The sequence below is a fragment of the Scyliorhinus canicula genome, chromosome 21 (assembly GCF_902713615.1).
Source record: "Scyliorhinus canicula chromosome 21, sScyCan1.1, whole genome shotgun sequence".
Lineage (NCBI taxonomy): Eukaryota > Metazoa > Chordata > Chondrichthyes > Carcharhiniformes > Scyliorhinidae > Scyliorhinus > Scyliorhinus canicula.
Genome location: NC_052166.1, coordinates 21,723,248 through 21,747,719, shown reverse-complemented (window position 1 = coordinate 21,747,719; position 24,472 = coordinate 21,723,248). Strand labels below are relative to the sequence as shown.

The 24,472-nt window shown below is 45.9% G+C and overlaps 1 protein-coding gene across 4 annotated transcripts in view; it reads right to left on the bottom strand.

Annotated features, from left to right (window-relative positions):
- Positions 1 to 24,472, bottom strand: part of pnpla7b (patatin-like phospholipase domain containing 7b) — a 371,155-nt gene that overhangs the window by 314,320 nt on the left and 32,363 nt on the right. For all 4 annotated transcript variants that reach the window (XM_038782642.1, XM_038782643.1, XM_038782645.1 and 1 more), the window contains 2 exons: positions 16,552 to 16,639; positions 7,070 to 7,152 (listed from right to left, as the gene is read on the bottom strand). In XM_038782642.1, the coding sequence (XP_038638570.1) occupies positions 7,070 to 7,152; positions 16,552 to 16,639 (171 nt within the window). The remainder of the gene's footprint in view (positions 1 to 7,069; positions 7,153 to 16,551; positions 16,640 to 24,472) is intronic.

Here is a 24,472-nt window from a genome sequence, read left to right as displayed (position 1 = left end):
TCTCACTCATTCTTAAACGAGGGAAGGACCCAGAACATTGCGGGTCATACAGGCCAATTTCGCTTTTAAACGTGGATGCCAAATTGCTAGCTAAGATTCTGGCCACAAGAATTGAGGATTGCGTCCCAGGGGCGATCGGGGAAGACCAGACTGGGTTTGTTGAAGGCAGACAACTCAATACCAATGTCTGGAGACTTTTGAATATTATTATGATGCCCCCAGAGGGAGGTGGAGGTGGAGGTGGTAACAGCGATGGTCGCAGAGAAAGCCTTTGAGCGGGTGGAGTGGGAGTACCTCTGGGAAACGCTGAGGAGGTTCGGGTTTGGTGAGGGCTTTATTGGCTGAGTGAAACTGCTGTACCAGGCGCCTGTAGCAAGTGTATGTACAAACCGGCTGAGGTGAGGGTACTTTGAGCTTCACCGGGGAACGAGGCAGGGATGTCCCATCTCCCTGTTACTATTTGCCGTAGCTATAGAACCACTAGCTATGGCGCTGAGAGCCTAGAGGAACTGGCGGGGACTGGAACATCGGGTCTCATGATACACGGATGATTTGTTCCTGTACATTTCGGACCCTGTGGAGGGGATGGGGGAGGTTCTGCAGATCCTGAGGGATTCTGGTCGTTTTTCAGGGTATAAACTGAACATGGGAAAGAGCGAGTTGTTTGTGATCCAGGCCAAGGGGCAGGAGGAGAGACTGAAAGAGCTGCCGCTTAGGATGGTGGAGAAAAGTTTTTGTTACCTGGGTATACAGGTGGCCAGGAAATGGGATGCCCTGCACAGGAGATCACTGTTGGAGTGCAGTCGGGCGGGGGGAGGGGGGTGGGGGGTGCGTGGGAGCAGCTGGAGGTGGTGCCATGTAAAGGTACTAGTCTGGGAGCTTTGAAAACGACTCCTTGGCCGTTCTCGCCGACCCGTTACTCCACAAGTCAGGTGGTGGTGGTGGCAACACTGCGGATCTGGGGACAGTGGAGGAGGTACAAGAGGGTGGAGGGAGCGTCGGTCTGGACCCCGATATGCAACAATCACAGGTTTGTCCCGGGTAGGATGGATGGTGGGTTCCAGAGCTGGCAGAGGGCAGGCATCAGAAGGATGGGAGATCTGTTCATAGATGGAAGCTTTCCCAGTCTGAAGGTGCTAGAGGACAAATTTAATCTGCCGCCAGGAAACGCCTTTAAATATCTGCAAGTACGAGCCTTCCTGAAAAAACAGGTAGTGGCCTTTCCGACGCTGCCGCCACTGAGGATACAGGACAGGGTGGTCTCTGGCACCTGGGTGGGGGAGGTCGGATATCTACCAGAAACTACAGGAGGCGGAGGAATCCACGGTGGAGGAGCTCAAGGGCAAGTGGGAGGAGGAGCTAGGGGAGGAATTGGAAGCGGGTCTGTGGGCAGAGGTCCTGGGCAGGGTTAATTCCTCCTCATCATGTGCCAGGCTCAGTCTAATTCAATTTAAGGTGGTCCACCGGGCACACATGACGGCAGCGAGAATGAGCAAGTTTTTTGGGGTAGAAGACTTGAGGTGCAAGGGCAGCCCTGCAAACCATGTCCACATGTTTTGGGTATGCCCGGAGCTTAGAGTGTTCTGGCAAGGGTTCGCGAGGGCAATGTCCAAGGTGCTTTACACACGGGTGGTGCAGAGTCCAGAGATAGCGATCTTTGGAGTGTCAGAAGACCCGGGATTTCCGGGGGCGAAAGAGGCCGACGTCTTGGCCTTTGCCTCCCTAGTAGCCCAGAGACGGATTTTATTAATGTGGAGGGACTCGAAGCCTCCGAGTGTAGAGACTTGGGTTACCAACATGGCTGGGTTTCTCAGCCTCGAGAAAATAAAGTTTGCCTTAAGCGGGTCTACGCTAGGGTTCTCTCGGATGTGGCAGCCGTTCGTCGACTTTCTCGGGGAAAATTAAAATGTCAGCAGCAGCAGGAATCCATGGGGGGGGGGGGGGGTGCTTCATTGGGATGGTGTGGGAAGACTGGGTTGCGTGGGGTAATGTCTATTTAATTGTTATTGTATATTCTCTTTTTGCACTATGTTAATGTTCACTCTAGTTTGTTTTGCTATTATGGTTACTACTGTTTTATTATCAAAAATTCTGCAAAACCTTAATAAAAATACTTTTTAAAAAAAGTTCCCGGGGATTTTAGGGCCGTTGTTGGTTAAGGTTTTCAATGAGGCAAGGGACAGAGGGGTGTTGTCCCTGACGATGTCACAAGCCACTATTTCGTTGATGTTGAAGCGGGACAAAAACCCGAAGCTGTGCGGGTCATATAGGCCGATTTCCCTGCTTAATGTGGATGTCAAGTTGCTGGCCAAGATTTTGGCCTCCAGGATTGAAGATTGTGTGCCGGATGTGATTATGGAGGATCAGACTGGGTTTGTCAAGGGTAGGCAGTTGATGGCCAATATTAGAAGACTGCTCAATGTGATCATGAGGGTAGGGAGGTTGAGGTCGTGGTGGCAATGGATGCGAAAAAGGCATTTGACCGGGTGGAGTGGGACAATCTATGGGAGGTGCCGAGACAATTTGGTTTGGTAGGGGCTTTATTGACTGGGTCAGGCTGTTGTACCAGACCCCGGAGGCTAGTTTAAGGACGAATAGGACGACCATGGACTATTTTAGGCTGTACCGGACAAGACAGGGGTGCCCCCTCTCCCCACTGTTGTTTGCGCTAACTACAGAGCCCTCAAGGGGCTGGAACATAGAGTCTCGTTGTACGCGGACAACCTGCTCTTATACGCATCGGATCCAGGGGCGGGATGGGTGAAATTATGGCGATTTTGGGAGAGTTTGGCCGGTTTTCGGGGTATAAACTGAATATGACAAAGAGTGCGATATTTGTAGTCCAGGTGAGGGGTCAGGAGGGTCGGCTGAAGGAGCTGCCGTTTAGGTTAGTAGGGGACAGTTTCAGGTACTTAGGGATACAAGTGCCATGCAACTGGGGCCGGTTACACAAGTTGAACTTGTCCCGGTTGGTTGAACAGATATGGGGTGAGTTTCGGAGATGGGATGCACTCCCCCTGTCGTTAGCTGGGCGAGTGCAGACAGTCAAAATTACGGTCCTGCCAAGATTTCTCTTTTTATTTCAGTGTCTCCCAATTTTCATTCCACGGTCCTTTTTGTAAAAGAGGGTTAATAAAATCATCCTGGGCATTGTGTGGGCGGGTAAGTCCGCGCGAGTGAAGAAGGTGATGCTCGAGCGGAATCGGGGGGAGGGGGACTTGCGATGCCGAATTTTAGTAATTATTACTGGGCGGCTAACATAGCCATGATAAAGAAATGGGTGGTGTGGGTGGGGTCGGTTTGCGAGCGGATGGAGGCTGCTTCGTGTAGGGGCACCAGTCTGGGGGTGTTGATAACGGCACCTCTGCCGTTCCCACCGACGAGGTACTCCACCAGCCCCGTAGTGGTGGCAGCACTGAGAATTTGGGGTCAGTGGAGGAGGTACGCTGGCGCAGTGGGAGCATCGGTCTGGTCCCCAATACGTGACAATCACCGGTTTATAGAATATAGAATATAGAACAGTACAGCACAGAACAGGCCCTTCGGCCCTCAATGTTGTGCCGAACAATGATCACCCTACTCAAACCCACGTAACCCAACAACCCCCCCCCCCCCCAACAGCCTTTACTTTTTAGGACACTACGGGCAATTTAGCATAGCCAATCCACCTAACCCGCACATCTTTGGACTGTGGGAGGAAACCGGAGCACCCGGAGGAAACCCACGCACACACGGGGAGGACGTGCAGACTCCGCACAGACAGTGACCCAGCCGGGAATCGAACCTGGGACCCTGGAGCTGTGAAGCATTTATGCTAACCACCATGCTACCGTGTTTGCCCGGTTTGCCCCCGGGGAGCTTGGACGGGGGGTTCAGAGTATGGCGAAGGGCGGGAATTGAGAGGATGGGGGACTTGTTTTTAGAGGGGAGCTTCCCGAGCTTGAGGGCACTGGAGGAGAAGTTTGGGTTGGCAAGGGGGAACGAATTTAGATATTTACAGGTGCAGGACTTTCTGCGCAGGCAGGTATCATCCTTCCCACTCCTGCCACTAAGGGGGATCCAGGATAGGGTAGTGTCTAGGGGATGGGCAGGAGAGGGGATCGTCTCGGACATCTACAAATTTACTCATCGGGGCGGAGGAGACGCAGACCGAGGAGCTGAAGCGTAGGTGGGAGGAGGAGCTTGGTGGCAAGATGGAGGATGGCTTATGGGTTATGCCTTCAGCAGAATCAACACGACCGCAACATGCGCCAGGCTCAGCTTGATCCAATTCAAGATGGTCAACCGGGTCCACATGACAGTGGCCCGGATGAGTAAATTCTTTGGGGTGGAGGACAGGTGTGTAAAACGTGCGGGAGGACCAGCGAACCATGTCCACATGTGCTGGGCGTGTCCAAAACTTAGGGGATATTGGCAGGGGTTTGCGGACGTAATGTCCAGAGTATTGAAACCAAGGATGGCAATGAGTCCAGAGGTGGCTAGTTTTGGGATGTCGGAAGACCCGGGAGTCCAGGAGAAGAAAGAGACAAATGTTCTGGCCTTTGCTTCCCTGGTAGCCCGGAGACAGATACTGCTAGCTTGGAGGGACTCAAAGCCCCCGAAGTCGGAGACCTGGCTAACTGACATGGACTAGAGAAGATTAAGTTCGCCTTGAGGGGGTCACTGCTAGGGTTCGCCCGGAGGTGGCAACCGTTCGTCGACTTCTTCGCGGAGAATTGTCAGCGGGGGGGCGGGGGGCGTAGAATAAAGGGTCTTTTCGGCGGGTTGGGAGTCGGTGATTGCACTATGTTTATTATTCTTTGTGCATTGTTTTTATACTGTTGCTGTTTGTAATGCCAAAAATACCTCATCAAAATTGTTTATTAAAAAGAATAATAAAATATCCTACAGAAAACAGTTGTAAAAAGGGTGAAAAAAAAACAGCAGAACCCAGCAAGCTACCTCCTAATCCCTTTCAAAACTAAAAGTTCAATCAAACTTATTTTTAATATTCGGGAGATGTGCAAAAGAACCTGGAGTTATTCCTGAAAAAACATTTGCAGGATTGTTACAGTACCCTGTGCCAGCACCCGGTCAATTCCAGGCCCACTTGACCCGGAGTCGCAACATAGTTGAAATTAGCTTTCATTTTAAAATACCCGAGGTCTTTGATGCTCAATAACTACGGTCACCAGATTTGTGAATTTAAACACAATTGACTTTTGACTATTGACAGTAAATATAATCAAATAGGCAACAAATACAACTGCTTAACTACTACCTAATCTCTAACCCCCCACCCCCCTTCATTCATACACACACATGCACAACCAGAACTAGCATTCGAGGGAGAGGGAGACCGCTTCTTCTTTCAGGGTCTTGAAGCTTCTGCCTTCAGACAGCAGGCAGCAGAATATATATATATATATATATATATATATATATATATATATATATATATATATATATATATATATAGAGAGAGAGAGAGAGAGAGAGAGAGAGAAAGAGAGAGGAGAGAGAGAAAGAGAGAGAGGGAGAGAAAGAGAGAGAGGGAGAGAAAGAGAGAGAGAAAGAAAGAGAGAGAGAGAGAGAGAGAGAGAGAGAGAAAGAGAGAGAGAGAGAGAGAGAGAGAGAGAGAGAGAGAGAGAGAGAGAGAGAGAGAGAGAGAGAGAGGAGAGAGAGGGGGGGGGGGGTGGAGAGAGAGGGAGGGAGGGAGGGAGGGAGGGAGGGAGGGAGATGCTTCCACCTTGAGAGTCCAGTGGCTTCTCCTGCATTCTCTCTGGAAAACCCCACCTGACAGGAACCAATCATTGTCGATTGACAGACAGAATACTGTCCCTGGCAAATCCATTAGTCATCCACCAGCCAATCTAAACAAACCCCTCCAATGTCTTGGATGCCAAAACGTCTGGGTTCTTCTGCCCAAAAATGCTAAACTTTATAACACAGTGCACTATTTTGACACTTTGAGTTCCTTATTTCCTCGGCCTAACTTAAAGGTATGTCTCTATTAACGATCCATGGGCCAAATAAGGGAATCAACAGAAAGGGCCCTTACAGGGTTAATAGGGTATTCAAAACTTAAAACACTGACCAAAAGTTCCTCCACAATCTCTTATTTCAGACTAAATTTGACAGAGTTTATTTGTGAGGATCAAGCACCACCTTCTGGTTTTATGAGGCATTGCCAAGATGGCCCAAACCTCACCACATACTGATAACGTTTTGGTTTTTACATAGAAAAATGAAGGGGCATCAGCACGATGGAACAGAATACTTCCCATTTTTGTCACCCACTGAGAGCTACAAATCACGCCCAGTGGCTACAGTGTAGCTTGATTTGAAGCTGTTTTTTTCTTTTGTGCTCCGGTCTCTGAAAAGGGTCGTCAGCTGTATCAATCTGACTCTCCCATTTTCTACACTGTCGTAGAGAAGCTATCAATCAGCACAGAATATGGTCCAAGGGATTTGTTCTGTGGGCCCATGCCCACTGGGAGCTTGAATCAACAGTCCAAACTCATTTCACAAAGGACCCCCTCCATGAGGGAGGGTCAGGGGAATGAATAGTTCTCATCCTGTCAGTCTGAGTTGGGTATGAAACCAGTTTCTAGAGAAGAAAAGTGAATATACTACGTAGCAGATTGTGTGTGCCCTGATAGTAAAAAATCATATATCAAGACAATGCAGATTAGTAATTGGCAACGCCAAAACATCATGTCCAAACTGGCAGGACACCTCCACAGCTGTTCACATATCTAGCATCCAACCTAACCACATCAGCATCAGTATTTAACACAGCCTTAGCATCCCACCAACTTCCCCATCGCACTCCGCAACATCCCACCACCGCAAGGTGAAATCATTCAAAGTAGGAAGTGTGATAGAACTGCCCCAGCTGTTTGAGCATATCCAGCAGCCAATACCACAGGAGGTATGGGAGCGGGGTCACTGACTGAAGCAGAGGAGGAATATCCAACAGTAAAAAGAAAACGTAAATACGTTTAGGTGGCAGGAAATGAAGTAATCACACAGACTACTCAGGTGATTAGAGACCCCTTTCAAACCACTTGACTTGAAGCAAAATTACCTTTCTCATGATTTTTCTTCCATAAAACATCACCTTGTCCCTCTTTCGGAATCTGTACCTGGTTACACCCTGCTGCTGCTGTTCTGCAAGAGAAATCAAAATTACAGACGTGAGCAAGTTACTAATAAACCACTCCGACAGCAAGGGTGGTTAAACCAATGATACCAAGGATAGGTATTATTCTCGGCTATGAAAACATGTTTACATGTTTAACCTAAATTGTCCCAGCGGCATTGTTGCCAACAGCATCAGACCCTCCCAAGAAGAGGGGAAGAACCTCCGTTCTTGACCACATTGAGATATTTCCCATGTGAAACGGTACTAAATGCATAAAAGTTGTACCAATGCCCATGAACTGAAGGAACTCTTGTGGGCAACACACAAGGAAAAAAAAAATCAAGCTCCAAAGTGATGGCCCTCATGATCAAATATTCCACTGACATGATAAATAGTGACTGCTGTGTAAACCAAAGAGGAGGTTGCAGAACTCTTGATTTCACTCCATCGTTTATCCCCCAACACCACCAGAGAGATAATCTGGTCTACCACCTCATTATTGGTTGTGTGTAAATTGACGGTCATCTTTACAGAGTGCCACAGAATCTTTTATAGCCACCAAAAGAACAAGTGGAATCTCAGTTTACTCGCTCACCTGAAACACAGCACCTTCATCATTGATGCACTGATATATCAGCTTAAATCATGTGTTCAGGCTGAGACTTGACTACTCTAGCTCAGAGACGAGATGGCGCCCCCTGAGCCACGGCTGAACATACTAGATGAAGTTTTATTTGTCCCTCATTCTGTTGGCTCTACTTACCTCTACTATCAACTTAAATATCAACACAAAAATGTGGAGAGTTCACAGATGGAAACCTGTGGCGGATACGACAGGTTTGTAAAGAGTTAATATAAAAGCAATCGCCATCTATGTTATATTACACTTCTTTAAGAGCAGCAAGGCCACATCACAAATTTAACCAAGAGCTCCTTATGTGCTTTGTCTACCGGCTGGCAAAAAGTGCCAAAAAACGAATAGAGTGAACAAGGTCAGGACAGAGAGAGATATTTCCCCCCTCAGAGAGTTAACATCCACAATTAACATTCTCCAAAGTTATTAATTTAACCTAAAAGCTAAAGTGAAGCATTAGCATGATTTGGCTCCTCTTGCAAGCAAGTCGTTAAACCAAAAGATCAATTTGAGAGATGATTATTAAGCCCAAGATGAACCTTGCTCTACCACTCATTGATCTCTTAACATTTTAAGTAATGTAATATCAAAACCACACTTACAAAGCAGCCAAGGTATAAAACCTCACATCAAAGAGGTGTGACCAGAGGAGAACAGCTCCACAACTGCAGTGACTGCTGAATGTTAAAAGCTTTGACTGTCAGTGAATGTGTAGTAACATATTATTGCACCAGCTCATGCTAAAATAACTGAGAATATCCAGACATAATACATTATTTAATACAAAGAATGAAGACTCTGTCAAGAATGGACTATCTTCCTTCCTTATTCACCATCCTCTGTACTAACATATATTACAATGCCCAAGCAATACCTTATGAGGACAGATTTGCAGTAGGTATTATTTAATGAAAAAAATTCAGCACCTCCTTTACTGTAATGCTTTGCGAACATGGGTGGATTTCTCCCAATGGTTCCTTTAAATAGTTTAGATACTTTCCTAAAGTTGCACTATCCCACAATAATTTACCGAAATTCACTAGACTCTGGGGTGGTCCCGGTGGATTGGAAATTAGCAAACGTGACGCCATTGTTTAAAAAAGGAGGTAGGCAGAAAGCAGGAAATTATAGGCCAGTGAGCTTAACTTCGGTAGTAGGGAAGATGCTGGAATCTATCATCAAGGAAGAAATTGCGAGGCATCTGGATAGAAATTGTCCCATTGGGCAGACGCAGCATGGGTTCGTAAATGGCAGGTCATGCCTAACTAATTTAGTGGAATTTTTTGAGGACATTACCAGTGCAGTAGATAACGGGGAGCCGATGGATGTGGTATATCTGGATTTCCAGAAAGCCTTTGACAAGGTGCCACACAAAAGATTGCTGCATAAGATAAAGATGCATGGCATTAAGGGTAAAGTAGTAGCATGGATAGAGGATTGGTTAATTAATAGAAAGCAAAGAGTTGGGATAAATGGGTGTTTCTCTGGTTGGCAATCAGTAGCTAGTGGTGTCCCTCAGGGATCCGTGTTGGGCCCACAATTGTTCACAATTTACATAGATGATTTGGAGTTGGGGACCAAGGGCAATGTGTCCAAGTGTGCAGATGACACGAAGATGAGTGGTAAAGCGAAAAGTGCAGAGGATACTGGAAGTCTGCAGAGGGATTTGGATAGGTTAAGTGAATGGGCTAGGGTCTGGCAGATGGAATACAATGTTGACAAATGTGAGGTTATCCATTTTGGTAGGAATAACAGCAAACGGGATTATTATTTAAACGATAAAATATTAAAGCATGCTGCTGTTCAGAGAGACTTGGGTGCGCTAGTGCATGAGTCACAGAAGGTTGGTTTACAAGTGCAACAGGTGATTAAGAAGGCAAATGGAATTTTGTCCTTCATTGCTAGAGGGATAGAGTTTAAGACTAGGGAGGTTATGTTGCAATTGTATAAGGTGTTAGTGCGGCCACACCTGGAGTATTGTGTTCAGTTTTGGTCTCCTTACTTGAGAAAGGACGTACTGGCGCTGGAGGGTGTGCAGAGATTCACTAGGTTAATCCCAGAGCTGAAGGGGTTGGATTATGAGGAGAGGTTGAGTAGACTGGGACTGTACTCGTTGTAATTTAGAAGGATGAGGGGGGATCTTATAGAAACTTTTAAAATTATGAAGGGAATAGATAGGATAGATGCGGGCAGGTTGTTTCCACTGGCGGGTGACAGCAGAACTAGGGGACATAGCCTCAAAATAAGGGGAAGTAGATTTAGGACTGAGTTTAGGAGGAACTTCTTCACCCAAAGGGTTGTGAATCTATGGAATTCCTTGCCCAGTGAAGCAGTTGAGGCTCCTTCATTACATGTTTTTAAGGTAAAGATAGATAGTTTTTTGAAGAATAAAGGGATTAAGGGTTATGGTGTTCGGGCCGGAAAGTGGAGCTGAGTCCACAAAAGATCAGCCATGATCTCATTGAATGGCGGAGCAGGCTCGAGGGGCCAGATGGCCTACTCCTGCTCCTAGTTCTTATGTTCTAATTCACTGCAATGTTTCTCGGTAATGAATCAAACCATTTGGTCAACTTTACCTGGTGGCAAGTCTTCATATTAGTTAAAATTCCAAACAGGATTTAGAAATTTAAAACCTCAGTTTACAATTTTCTCTACTCCTACTTATATTGATTCTTCTTCCGTGCAGAATGAAATAGGATTTTAAATCTCAAAAACAGACAGGATTAAAATAGGGACGAATGATCTTTCGCAACTGATCATTCTGTTTGCAGAGTGGCCAAAAATGCCGTACTCCATGTTCCAAGTTTTACAACTTTGGTTCATAGCCAGAAGTGCCAAACGTTCACCTGTGGGGTCATTGGACTGCGAGGTATCAAAGGATCACAAAAGACTCAAAAGGAGGCTGAATTAGCTCCCGCATCAATATATTTTGACCATGAGGTTGAATCTTTGGCCTAGGTTTTAGCAGTACCATTTCAGTGGACCATTAAATGTGTGGGCACCATCTCGATTTGTTTCAGGCATACAAACAGCACAATATTTTCTAAGAGTGCCAAGGCACTCGGTTTACCAAAGATTACAGATATTCGAGAACATACTACTGGCCCTCCGTTGGGCTTGTACCCGTAGCCTACAGAGGCACACAATTCTGCACCAGTTTATAAATGATTTCTTTGAACTAGTTCAGCTCTAATTCTAAGATATTGTCCCCCTTTTCAGGATACCATAATTAGAATGTATCCTTATCAGAAATTATTATTTTAAACACCTCAGTTAGATCAATCTCGCCAAGTAATACAACCCGTCTTTACCCAATGTTTCATCAGTGCTCAATACCTAATCCTAGGAATCGTCATCATTGCTGGTGAGTGTATCGTTTCCAAAGTGGAGTGGCCCAAAATGAAGTCAGTAGGAGTAATTTTGCAAATCTGTGCATATTGAGAATCCTGTCTCTACCAGAGTTACATTATGAACCCAATATTGCAAATGGATCGTTGCAAGTGCAGTTGCATTTCTTGGTTTTATACTCAAAAACCCTTTATATTTTTCATCACTTTTTGCACCTGCGAGTTAGCTTTAAAAGGCTTATATGTAACTGAACCTCAAAATCTGCTGTGTTCATTTCCCCATTTCCTTTTACACGGCACTCCTATTTTCACATCCACTTCAAACCAAGGAGTATTTCATTGCAGCTGCCTGCTCATTAGCTTTAAATTTGGGTACAAGAGGCTGAGAGTCAGAAAAACAAAGATAAAGAGAGACATGTGCAGAGCCAGAGGCAGAAATTTAAAAGCTGGATCTGTGGTACAGAACCCTGGAGGTCACCACTTGTTAGCATATACTAGCCCAAAGATATATCTCAACTCCCAATTCTCAACTCTGTATTTCATAACCAGTATTCTCTCCTTACATAGATACATAGAAGATAGGAGCAGGAGGCCGCCTTTTGGCCCTTCGAGCCTGCTCCGCCATTCATCACAATCATGGCTGATCATCCAACTCAATAGCCTAATCCTGCTTTCTCCCCATAGCCTTTGATCCCATTCTCCCCAAGTGCTATATCCAGCCGCCTCTTGTCACAAGGTCGGCTCCAATTCTATGTGTTAATTTTATTTAACAACCGCTTGCGTGGAGCTTCTGAAATTCCAGCATTTCACGGATTGTCAAAGAATTCTTATGCTAGGCTAGCATGACAAATGATGATGGCTCATCCGAATCAACTTCATTATTTGCTGCCCTTGATTAAGCCTCTATGACACTGACCTTTCAAACATCCTTAAGCCCTACAACTTTGAGCTCTCTGCATTTCTCTGACCCTTGCTTCTTATATATCCCCCCCCCCCCCCCCCCCCAAACTCCCTTTCTTTGCCCGATCATGGCAGCCACATTTTTCACTACCTTGGCACTAAGCTCTGGGGTTGCCTGGCTAAACATTGTCACTACTCTCTCTTCTGCTTTATGATGCTCCTTAAAATCCATCTCTTTAACCAAGGTCACATCCTAATATCTCATGTGGCTTGATGCCTAATTTTGCCTGATAACCCTCATGTGAAGTGACAGGATAGCTTACTTTCTTAAAACTATATAAATGCAAGTTTTAACAACTTCTCTACTTTTAAACTCACTGGACTGCAGTAACTTGGTTTGTCTCTTTCTCCTTTTTTGAATTACATTTTAATGCTTGCTCCCTTCCAGCGATCCCATCACCACATCCAATGAGCTTTGAAAGATATAAATCCCCAATGTACAATCCTATTTCTTTTAATACCCTCGAGTGGAAACTTGACTTCAATCCCAACCATTTGATTTTTTTCTGTTTGTATTAATACCTGCAAGCTCCTCACACTCACTAATCCTCCTATATCTCTGGTACTTGCTCTCCTTCTCCAACGGTGTAAACCAGCGCAAAGCATTCATCAATAATCCACTGCATCTATATTTTTTTCTGTTTCTAATGTTCCACCCACGCCTTTCCCACTCTTTGAAACTGCAGTCTCCATCACTTAAAATACCCACATTCAAAACAAGTTTATATTAGCCAAAATGCAGTAACGATTTGCATTAATCATTTTCAAAGTTGCCGGTTATAGCTTCTTAACTGTTCCATTTATTTCAGTCAGATGTAGTTGCACTCGTCCACTAGTACACAATTTAAGGTGCGCTGAATGCAAGAACAAACATAAATAATTACGTAAATAACACCTTGTTAATGTTCAATTACCTTTTGCACAGATAAACCATTCTAATCGCCTCCAAGTTTGTACTAATCCTTCCAGATAGCAGGTTAGAGAGGAGCTGGCAAACGGTTCATACAAATGAACATTCCACTCCCTACGCAATGGTCTGCTGTAATAGGACTGCCACATTATACTGGCACCACTTTCAGCAGATCAAATGTGTTTGCACAAGCATGTCTGCTGTAAGCAGTGGTATTTACAAAATCCCCCAGTATTACCTTTGGTAGGGCAGCACGGTGGCACAGTAGTTAGCATTGCTGCCTCACGGCGGCGAGGCCCCAGGTTCGATCCCAGCTCTGGGTCACCGTCCCTATGGAGTTTGTACATTCTCCCCGTGTTTGCGTGGGTTTCGTCCCACAACCCAAAGATGTGCAGGGTAGGTCAATTGAAAATGAAAAAATTAAAATCGCTTATTGTCACGAGTAGGCTTCAATGAAGTTACAGTGAAAAGCCCCTAGTCGCCACATCCCGGCGCCTGTCCAGGGAGGCTGGTACGGGAATCGAACCGTGCTGCTGGCCTGCTTGGTCTGCTTTAAAAGCCAGCGATTTAGCTGTGAGTTGGTCACATTAAATTGCCCCTTAATTGGAAAAAATTAATTGGGAACTCTAAATTTGAAAAAAGTATTACCTTTGGTTCCCACTAGAGGTACTCGGCTCCAAACCTCTGCAAAATTGACATTAAGGCACCACTTGGCCAAGAGTGGTATTATGGGGTCCTAGCAAAATTGAAGTCAATGAGAACCAGGGGAGACCTCGCCTCTGGTTGGAATAAAGATGATTGTGGTTGTTGGACTCCAATCATCTTAACCCCCAGGACATCACTGTAGGAGATCCTCAGGCCCAACTATGTTCAGCTGATTCATCAATGACCTTCCCTCCATCCAAGGGCAGGATGGGGACATTCACCGAGTGGTGTTCCGTACCATTTGTGACTCCTCAGATACTGAAGCAGTCTGTGCCCACAAGACCTGGACATCATTCAGGCTGGGCTGATAACTGGCGAGCATCATTCGCGCCACATAAGTCCCAAGCAATGATAATCTCAAGGATCACCCCCCTTAACATTCAATGGCATTACCAGTCATAGAAACTCTACAGTGCCGAAGGAGGCCATTTGGCCCATCAAGTCTGCGCCAACCAGGCAAAAGGGCACTTTACCCATATCCACTCCACCCTATCCCCATAACCTAACCTCCCTGAGCATTAAGGGGAAATTTTCCAGTCAGTCCATCTAACCTGCACATCTTTGGACTATGGGATGAAACCGGAGCACCCGGAGGAAACCCATGCAGACATGGGGAGAACGTACAAACTCCACACATTGTGACCCAAGGTCGGGATTGAACCCTGGCACTGTGAGGCGACAGTGCTAACTACTGTGCCACCGTGCTGCCCTGAAATGTAAAGTACCCATTTCATTTTTTCCAATTAAGGGGCAATTTCAATGGCCAACCCACTTACCCTGCACACCTTTGGATTGTGGGGCGTGACTCACACAGAGAGAATGTGCAAACTCCACACGGACAGCGACCCCAGGGCCAGGATTGAACCCGGTCCTCGGTGCCGTGAGGCAGCAGTGCTAACCACAACACCACCGTGCCACTCACATCTTTGGGGGGCTTTGCCAATAACCAGAAACTGAACGAGACCAGCCACATAAATACTACACGAGCAGGCCAGAAGCTGGGAATTCTGCGGCAAGTGACTCACCTCCTTACTCTCTAAAGCCTGTCAAGGCACAAATCTCTGATGAAATACCCTCCAGTTTCTTGGATGAGTGTTGCTCCAACACTCAAGAAGCCCAACACCAAGATAAAACAATCTGGTTAACAGCACCTCACCCACCACCTAAAATATTCACTCCCTTCAAATACAGTGGTAGCCATAGTATAAAGGTATACAGCAGAGCAAAGGTTAATGAGGGGCTTGAGAACAGTACCACCCATGGTATGATGTAGGGAGTCACATGATAGTAGATCATGTGTAGTAGGGTTTGAAAGGAACCATCATGCATACAGCACCTACGGAGAGCAGCGTCTTGGATAATTTTATAGTTAGAAGTTACCAAATGGGTTCTGTTTCACCATTCAAGATTCACTATGAAATACCGAACCACATTACAACAGTAGCAGTGTACCATATACATGATGCGCTACAGCAAACTAGTCAATGCTCCCTCAACAACTTTCCAAACCTGTGACTTCTACCACCGAGGACAAGAGCAGCAGACACATGGGAACAACGTAACCTGCAAGCTCCCCTCCAAACCACACTCCATCCTAATTTATGAAGTATATAACTGTTCCTTCACCGTTTGTTGGGTCAAGCCTATAGAACTCCCTTCCTAACAGCACTCTGGGTGTAGGTACACCACATGGACTGTTCACAAAAGCAGCTTACCACCACCTTCTCAAGGACAATTAGAGATGGACAACAAATGCTGACCTTGCCAGTGATATTCACATTGCACAATTTTTTTTAAAATTCCCTATCTATTCTTTGACCTCATTGTTTTATTCTTATTTTGTCATCTAATGCAACCCTCTTGGTTTTCATCTGCTAGCCTTAGCTGTTCTCATAGACCACATCAGAATCATACCTTATTAGAATTTTGGGAGAGATTCTATTGTTGGTCCAAAGATTTACCAAGTAATTTCTCCTGAACTGTTCAAGTCAATTCCTCCCTTATCCTCCAAAGTTAATTTTATTCAATTCATAATCCTTTGGAATTGTGTTACGGTAGAAGTTCAGATATTATCATACTAAATGACTGAGCATGCTAGAAGGGCCGAATGGCCTACTCGTGCTCCAACTTTCTACGTTTCTATCCTCCAGTGATGAAGATTCTCGGCTTTGGACAGACTGCCTTAATTAATGCTCTGCTTGCAGGCAGATAACTAACCTTACCAGCACACTGAACTATTGGTTAAAAATAATTGTAAATATTCTTATTAGGGGCCCACAGTAGCCCCTGTAAAGAGTCAGTGTCAGTTAGAATAGACAGAACAAAGATTACAAGACAGTGAGGCGGTGGGTGGGAGGAAAGAAAGAAACTGACTCTGTACCATTGACTTTTTCTTCTTTAGCCAGTCAGGCTAGAAACAATCGCAAACTGTTGAACATTCATTGATGAGAAAACTTGGGGGGCAACTCAGATCACCACAAGGAAGAAACACGCCTAGTCAACAATGGTGGGCTTTTCTCACTGTTCTTTATTAGTCTACGCGATAGCGGATTTCCTGTTCATAGCTCAGAGTATGCTCACAACCCCTAACATGATGGAGTGCAGCATGTGTATCGTCTAACTACTGGTGCTCTGTCACATGATGGTAGATGGTATATCTGTCTGCAAAAACATAGCGGTGTTCCACAATCGTTTCCTGTAAGGAAGAAAATTAATAAAAGTTCACTGACATTAAAGAAAAGAAAATTGTGTGCTGATTTGGGGGATATTTTACTCTTGAAGCATGGTTAAAAGATGGGACTGGGTGCAGGCCGGGAGCATGTTAGTATTCAAATTATTTCATTAGCTCACGAGTCTGGCATATACTTACTTGACTGTTTCAATCTTCTGTAGATGAAAAACACAATAATTGCTACGATAAGAATTGCAGCAAGCGCTCCAATCATCATTCCCGTCAGCTGGAGAAATAAAGGAAAACATTTAACTTAAATACTAAAAAACACACTTTGCTCTCACATTGACATCAACACAACCACATTTTTCCATAACCACTGACCATCTTCCCAAGCCGCAAATTCTTTCCCTCCTTCATCATAGAACTTAAAGGTTCATTCCATGATCCCACACACTCAGGGAGCGAGTTCAAAGGTCGGCCCCACTCCCTGCTCTCCTCAAGCTCAGCTTTCTACCTGGGCCCACGGGAACACCACAGCTCCATAGGTCTGCCATTCGGTACCTCACTCAAGTGACAGCTGTCCATGTCAGCCTAGACAACAGATACTGGCACTCTATTCTATCATGAGGCACAACACTGGATGGTCCAGTCTTGCTTTCCCCATTTCTCACACGCACTTTACTATCCAAGGCAGCACGGTAGCACAGTGGGTAGCACTGTTGCTTCACAGCTCCAGGGTCCCAGGTTCGATTCCCGACTTGGGTCACTGTCTGTGTGGAATCTGCTGGTGCTCCCTGTATATGTTTCCTCCAAGTGATCCGGTTTCCTCCCACAAGTCCTGAAAGAAGTGCTGTTAGGCAATTTGAACATTCCGAATTCTCCCTGTGTGTACCGGAATGTGGCGACTAGGGATTTTCACAGTAACTTCATTGCGGTGTTAATACAAGCCTACTTGTGACAATAAAGATTATTATTATGCAGTCACCACTGCTGCAAGCCAGATCAGAGTTCAATTGCAGCACGGTTTCCACAACCCTAGAGTTCAATTGCAGCACGGTTTCCACAAACCTAGAGTTCAATTGCAGCACGGTTTCCACAACCCTAGAGTTCAATTGCAGCACGGTTTCCACAGCCAGAGTAAGATTGGCGAATACAGCACAAACTGAGGATTAAAACAAAACCTTCAGGGCTGCATGACTTGATGCTATACTGTGCAATACCGTTATCATTGACCAAAACATTTTCAAACGTTTACATTCTTCAAATGTACTATGGTACACATGGTATACTCAAATCAAAGAAGAGGCCATTAAATTTATCCTGCCAAAGTTGGCTACATAGTTGACTTATTAAATTGGTCCTACTCTTCTGCTCTTTCCTCATAGTGTTGCAATATTTTTCTTTTTAAGTATATATCCTATTCCTCTTTTGAGGGTTGCTAGTGGGCCTTGCTTCCACTACCTTTTCAAGGAAGCACAATCCAGATCATCTAACTCGCTGCATAAAGAACATGCTCCTCAGCTCCCTTAGTTATTTTGCCAATTACCTTAAATCTAAATCCAGGAAAACCGGTCGAGAAGGCAAAATGTAAGGATAGTGGGCCTGCCAGACGGGATCGAGGGTAGAAACCCCACAGCATACGTGGCTGAGATGCTGGACAACTTAGTGGAGAAGACAACTTTCCACAACCCACCAGAATTGGACAGAGCGCATCGGTCGCTGCACCCGAAGCCCAAGGCAGGGGACCACCCAAGAGCAGTCACAGCTAAACTGCACAGATACCAAGATAGGGAGGCAATCCTGCGCTGGGCCAGGAAAAATAGAGCCTGCAAATGGGAAGTCCACGCGATTCGAATTTATGAGGATCTTGGGGCAGATATACCCAGGAGACGGGCTGAGTTCAACAGGGCGAAAGCAGCTCTCCACAGGAGCAACGTGCGTTTTACATACATAGAATCTACAGTGCAGAAGGAGGCCATTCGGCCCAGCGAGTCTGCACCGGCTCTTGGAAAGAGCATCCTACCCAAGGTCAACACCTCCACCCTATCCCCATAGCCCAGTAACCCCTCCCAACACTAAGGGCAATTTTGGTCACTAAGGGCAATTTAGCAAGGCCAATCCACCTAACCTGCACATCTTTGGACTGTGGGAGGAAACCGGAGTACCCGGAGGAAACCCACGCACACACACGGGGAGGATGTGCAAACTCCGCGCAGACAGTGACCCAAGTCGGAATCGAACCTGGGACCCTGGAGCTGTGAAGCGATTGTGCTATCCACAATGCTACCGTGCTGCCCGTGTTTTGGTATGCTGTACCCAGCGAAACTCTGGGTCACATACCAAAACAGGGAGCACTTCTTTACAGCCCCCGCTGAGGCAAACAGGTTCATCGAAGAGCACGGGCTGGAAAACCACCAGCGAGGGTAGGGACGAGGGGTCCCTGGCATGGGGCAATGACACGCCGAGGGGGGGGGGGCAAGGCCAGGCCCCCCGCCGCCACGGCAAGAACACCCAGAACAAAGAACAAACCACTGCCCGTGGGACCGCTCCAGTTGGGAGGCCAGGCCCCAGCGGGAGGGAACGAGAGCAATGGAGAAGGGAGAGCAAGCGGGAAGGGTGCAGGATAGGATGGGGGAAGAACGGGCAGAAAACCGTAGAGGCCAGGCGGGGGATAAGCAAGACAATTAAGCCCGAGAGGGAGGCCACCGTACTAGCAGGAAAGCTAGCGCCGGGGGCACGCAACAAAGCAGGGCCGCAGCGCGCCCCCAACAGGGGGGGGTGGGAGGCACCAGGCAGGGGATGGGGGGGAACACTCGTCAGAGCCGGGAGAGCAAATGGGGGGAGTAGGGAGAAGGGAGAGACCGGGGGAGTGGGGGAGACTGTTCCGGGACCTGTTTGTGGCCGGGGGGGAGGGGGGGGGGGGGGGGGGGGGGGGGTGAGAGACAGCTGAACTTGAGGAGGGAGGGGCGAACCGTGGAGGGAGGGGGGGGGGGTGGTGAGAGACAGCTGAACTTGAGGAGGGAGGGGCGAACCGTGAAGGGAGGGGGGACAGGAGAGGGGAACCAGCGGGATGGGGCGGGGGGCAGGGAAACGGGAGCCGGAAGGAAGGCACGGGGTGCCAAAATGTGCATGACATCTCCAGGAGCGGGGAACGAGGAGGTTGGGGATGGAGGACAGGAGGAGCAGCGGAGGCGAGCGGGGGACGGCGGCGAGAGCCGTCCGGGAGAGGCGGGCGACAGCGGCACGCGACCCGGCCAGGTGTCGCACACTGTGGTTATCTCCCCGGCATCCAAATGTATATTTGCCCCAGTCCCCGCCACCCCTTCCCCATACCCCCGCAAACAGTCGCGTACCTACGTGGTGTAAATAATTTGGCCAGATGCACAGAGCTGCCGCTTCTAACCATTCATAAAGCAAGGAAATTACATTTATTAATGTTTCGCTATAGTCCAGGGACCCAGATGCTATTTGAATTGTCTTGTCCTGCCACCTTCAAAGATTGCACATAAAGGGTTTTTCATTCCTGCACCCATTTTCATAGAACACCTACAGTGCAGAAGGAGGCCATTTGGCCTACTGAGTCTGCACTGACCCTCCGAAAGAGCTCAGAAAGAGCCCACTCCCCACCCTAACCCTGTAACAACTAAACCTTTGGACACTAAGGGGCAATTCTGCATGGCCAACTTACCTAGCCTGCAGGTTTGGTCTGTGGGAGGAAACCGGAGCACCCGTAGGGGGTGCCCCACACAGACATGGGGAGAACATAGGAATTAGGAGCAGTAGGCAACATGCAAACATAGAAACATGCAAACCCCACACAGTCACCCAAGGTTGGAATTGAACCCGGGTCCCTAGCGCTGTGATGCAGCAGTGCTAACCACTGTGCCATATTTTAAATCTGCAGTTTAGTTTGTACTGCCTCTCCTCATTCATCCAAATGTATCACAAATACATTCAGAATCAGCCTGGTCTAAATATCTGAACTCTATTGACATCACAAAATAAGTACTGCCATGCTGTCTCCCCACAGTTGGTGCCCCCTCACTGGCATCACTTAAGCCACGTTCAAGCATTTGCCATTTTCCCAGGATTAAACCTTTACCAGATCAGACACTTTGTACCCTGCCTGACTGCAGGTTAATTTTCGACTATAGTTTCTAACTAAATGTCCAACGGTTATTTGAAACCAACATGAATGTTGGTAAGTACCTAAACAGAAATGGAAATATATCTGGGTTGCAGTGGATATAATATTGTAATTTCGAGGAAAACTAACATTTTAAGACTCAGAATTGTTATGCATTCCCACATATATCTGTGTTCTGTATGTATCTAACCTGCGTGCATTTTATATTTACGAGATACAGCTCTACAGTAAATAACAAATCTTAAATTGCAAGGGTCTAAAATATGCAGTGGTTGTCCGAGGGTTCAACTATAGTGGTACCTTCATTTTCAGGGCTCATTGTTTGTATGAATGTGGATCACTTGTTAGCCGAGATGCAGCTATCATCCTGCCCACTCTGTCCCATTTGCTCCTAAATACTATTGTTCCCTCTGCCGACAAGCAGCAAGGCATGCACGTTTTCATAGAATTTACAGTGCAGAAGGAGGCCATTCGGCCCATCGAGTCTGCACCGGCTCCTGGAAAGAGCACCCTACCCAAGGTTAACACCTCCACCCTATCCCCATAACCCAGTAACCCCACCCAACACTAAGGGCAATTTTGGACACTAAGGGCAATTTTATCATGTCCAATCCACCTAACCTGCACATCTTTGGACTGTGGGAGGAAACCGGAGCACCCGGAGGAAACCCACGCACACATGGAGAGGATGTGCAGGCTCCGCACAGACAGTGACCCAAGCCGGAATTGAACCTGTGACCCTGGAGCTGTGAAGCGATTGTGCTATCCACAAGGCTACCGTGCTGCCCTTAGGGAACGCCATTAGGAAGGAGGGCTACCCACAGTCTGTTTTGTGCTATGAAACGGCACCAGCCCTGTCATGTCTATTTTCGTCCACTTGATAAAGCTCCGATGATCCAAACTTCTCATCAGCAATTCACCAGTTGCATCACGGAAAAAGCAGCACCGGTTTATTGCAATTGAATTGTCCAGAGTGGGAACTCAAAGACAACTGGGGAGAAGGACGCAGGAGCAAGAAAAAAGGGGCACGGTCACACAAAAATTGGTTGCAACAATTGTAAAAAATGGGGGCAATAAAGGGCAATTAATTTAACAGGAATGTTAAAACTCTAATAATGTGCCACTTTGTGGTTCAAATATTCAAGCATCCTGTCATCACCACCACCTTCAGATCCAGTATCTGTAAATAGTGGAGGTGCACGAGATGATAAACAATCCCAGTTACCCCATTCAAGCTCTGGCATGTCATTGCATCCCAAGTACCACTATAACAAGAAGCTATTTTAAGTGACAAAAAGAGTAAACAATCATTATTGCAGGCAGCTAAGACATATGGACCTTTGGTACCTTCATTAAAAGCATGAATCTGACCAGGCTACAAAGGAATGACAGCCTGGATCGGATAGGTTGTATTTGTGGATTCCAGAGTGGATATTTTGCGGATGCTGTTCCACCTCTGACTTGACCACAAGTCAGAAAATACAGTCATGGTTTGGAGATCAAATCCAGCACGCTATATGCTGGTTTACAACTTCACGGAAGCAACTGAGAGAGACATTTCCTGGCTTCTGAATGCAATTGATTTTGTTCATCTAAGTAAAACTACTCAGATATGTTTTTTCCCCTGAATAGGTCATATTCTTGTTGCACTGGCCCAGCCTGCGAGGGAAAGTTTACTCTACTGCCGCACCATCTGAAAAATATCACCTTCTGAATAATCACCATCAGAGTGGAGTCCAGATGTGAGACCATCTCACCCGTCTGATTGAATGATAAAGCATTGGGACAAAACACTCATGAGGGGTTTTAATAAAGTAATTAATAGAAATTGTTTCCATGAGCAGGAGGGTTGTTAACCAGAGGGCACATATACAAAATAAATGTCAAAAAAGTCAGAGAGCAAATCGAAGTTTTGTTTTGAATAGCGAATTGTTACAACCTGGAACATACTGCCCGACAGGGTGGTGGAAATAGATTCAACAGAAACTTTCAAAAACGAATTGGATAACTACTTGAAATAGAAAGATGCAACAGCCTGTGGAAGAGAGCGGAGGAGTGAAAGAATTGAATGATTCTTTCAGTCAGGCACAGTCAGTGGCTTGAACGACCTCATAGTTCATAGTTTCATAGTTCCATAAGGCATACAAGGAAACAAAAACAAAGCAGAGCAAGCAAGTCCAATCTTTCCTTCCTGCAGGCCAGGCATGTTAATTATATATTCATTGTAATTAATTGCATGCAAGCAATGGTCATTAACCAGGAATTCATTTGCTCTCCCACGCATCGGAACAAACTGAAACTGTACTTGGTTGGGTTCGGAAGTGTGTGTTTGAAATGTTCATCTCTGCAAATAAAGTTTGCAAGTGTGTAAAGGTTAGCTCTAATTCTAACCTTCACCGCCTGGCTCTCTGGATTACAGCATGGCAGCAGAGAACGAAAGGTGAAGGTTGAAAACCAAGAAACAAATTTCAAGCTGGAAACTAAAATCCTCATTGAAATTATGGAAAATTATAGAAAACAAGTGCAAATTAAATTAATCAGAGCCCCCTTAACAAAACCTGATGTTTCTCATCAGAGTGTTAAGTAATTATGACATCAGGTGATAAGAATTAAAACAAAAGTCTCATGATTAGACAATTTGCTCACCCTACTTATCAAAGTCTTGCTGAGAGCAGAAGGTGTGGTTGAAGAATGTACAAAGCTGATAGAAGAAATTAGTGGGAAACATGAAATTTGTACAAAATTCGCATGTGATTTTAATGAGGTACTTTCCATGGACATAAAGGTATTTTCAAAGACAGAAGTATTTTCATCCTAAATTTATAGACCTGGCAACCAGATTTAATCTTTATACAATAATACGTAGATGGTAAGGACAAAATCATGGATAATCAGATAGGGGTCAAACATGGGACAACAGCGATGTTTCGGACACATATTGGAGGCGAATATGCCAACAACCAGCTCAGAGACGTATATGAAAATATGAAGATCATGGTCACGAATACTGCAGCTCAAAGTCCTTTCAGCACCTGTCTTTGCGAAAAGAATCATGCAGTGATCAATTGTTTACTGTATAAAATATTAGCCGGACCAGACTGCAAGTGGACTGACAGACCTGGCATACCCAAAAAAATACCACAGACCTGGCACGGGCAGTTCATGCACAAAATTCAGTCCAAATTGTTGAATCATATAGTCCCTATCAATTACCCTGTGGGAAAAATCCCAAATTGTCTAATACTCTGTGTGTTGCTCTTCCGTCTGTAGAAGGCATTATAATTTAATATAAGCAAAAATACTGTGGATTCTGGAAATTCAAAATAAAAACAGAAAAAGTTGGATAAGAAAATGCCAGACTTGCTGAGTTTATCCAGCATTTGCTGTTTTTATAAATTTTGGTTATTACAATTTGTTGCATTTATTTCTGCACATTTCAATGCCTTCCATGTTTCATCAAAGATCTTAAAGAATTGGGCGGCACGGTGGTGCAGTGGTTAGCATTGCTGCTTCACGGCACCGAGGACTGGGGTTCGATCCCGGCCCCGGGTCACTGTCCATGCACATTCTCCCTGTGTCTGTGTGGTTGTCACCCCCACAATCGAAAGATGTGCAGGGTAGGTGGATGGGCCACCCTAAATTGCCCCTTAATTGGAAAAGAATAATTTTTTTTTTTTTTAAAAGATCTTAGAGAAAGTTTGGCAAGCACTGTGACATCATACAAGACCATCTAAAACAGAACTTAGTTCAGGAAATCTGATGAGAGGGCAACTGAGACTGGAAAGGCACTACTAAGGTTGTGATTTTAAGACAGTACCTATCAAACATGGCAATCAAATTATTACCGTTAGTGTTCATTCTTCACAAACAATTGGAATTGACAAAATCCCAGACTCTGAGCAGGTGACAGAGTAAACAAGGCACCTTGTACCTCAAGTATTCACGTGCTTTTGTTATGAGGGTTCTGAA